This window comes from Haliaeetus leucocephalus, unplaced genomic scaffold, assembly GCF_000737465.1.
Source record: "Haliaeetus leucocephalus isolate CR32 unplaced genomic scaffold, Haliaeetus_leucocephalus-4.0 Scaffold1000, whole genome shotgun sequence".
Taxonomy (NCBI): Eukaryota; Metazoa; Chordata; class Aves; order Accipitriformes; family Accipitridae; genus Haliaeetus; species Haliaeetus leucocephalus.
In genome coordinates this window covers 1,585,782-1,586,099 of record NW_010973436.1, presented here as the reverse complement: position 1 = coordinate 1,586,099, position 318 = coordinate 1,585,782, and the positions used below count along the sequence as shown (strand labels likewise).

The 318-nt window shown below is 64.2% G+C and overlaps 1 protein-coding gene across 1 annotated transcript in view; it reads right to left on the bottom strand.

The window, feature by feature from the left end:
• Positions 1-234: 234 nt before the first annotated feature.
• Positions 235-318, bottom strand: part of CPNE5 (copine V) — a 9,028-nt gene continuing 8,944 nt past the window's right edge. The window contains exon 20 of the mRNA XM_010584769.1: positions 235-240. Within this exon, the coding sequence (XP_010583071.1) occupies positions 235-240 (6 nt within the window). The remainder of the gene's footprint in view (positions 241-318) is intronic.

The following is a 318-nucleotide window of genomic DNA, read 5'->3' as shown; positions in this document are numbered from 1 at the left end:
GGGACCCCTGCCACTTTTTTGGGGGGGCAGGATATGGCCCTCCAAGCCAGGGTGGGGATGAGCCGTGATGGTCCTGGCTGGCTGGGCTGGGGGGGGCTGTCCACCATGGCCAAGGATGCTCAGCCAACGCCAGCGAAGGCTCCTCCATCCCCAACCCCCCCTCGGGAACACCAGAAAAGGTGATTTATGGGGGTTGGGGGGGAACCCCCCCCAGGGCTGAGGTCCTGCTGCCTTTTATCCCTTGGAAAAGGAAAGAGGGGGCTTGGAAAAACATCCAAGTCCCGAGGCTGGGGTGGGGGGATGCGGGGTGCCAGCTGG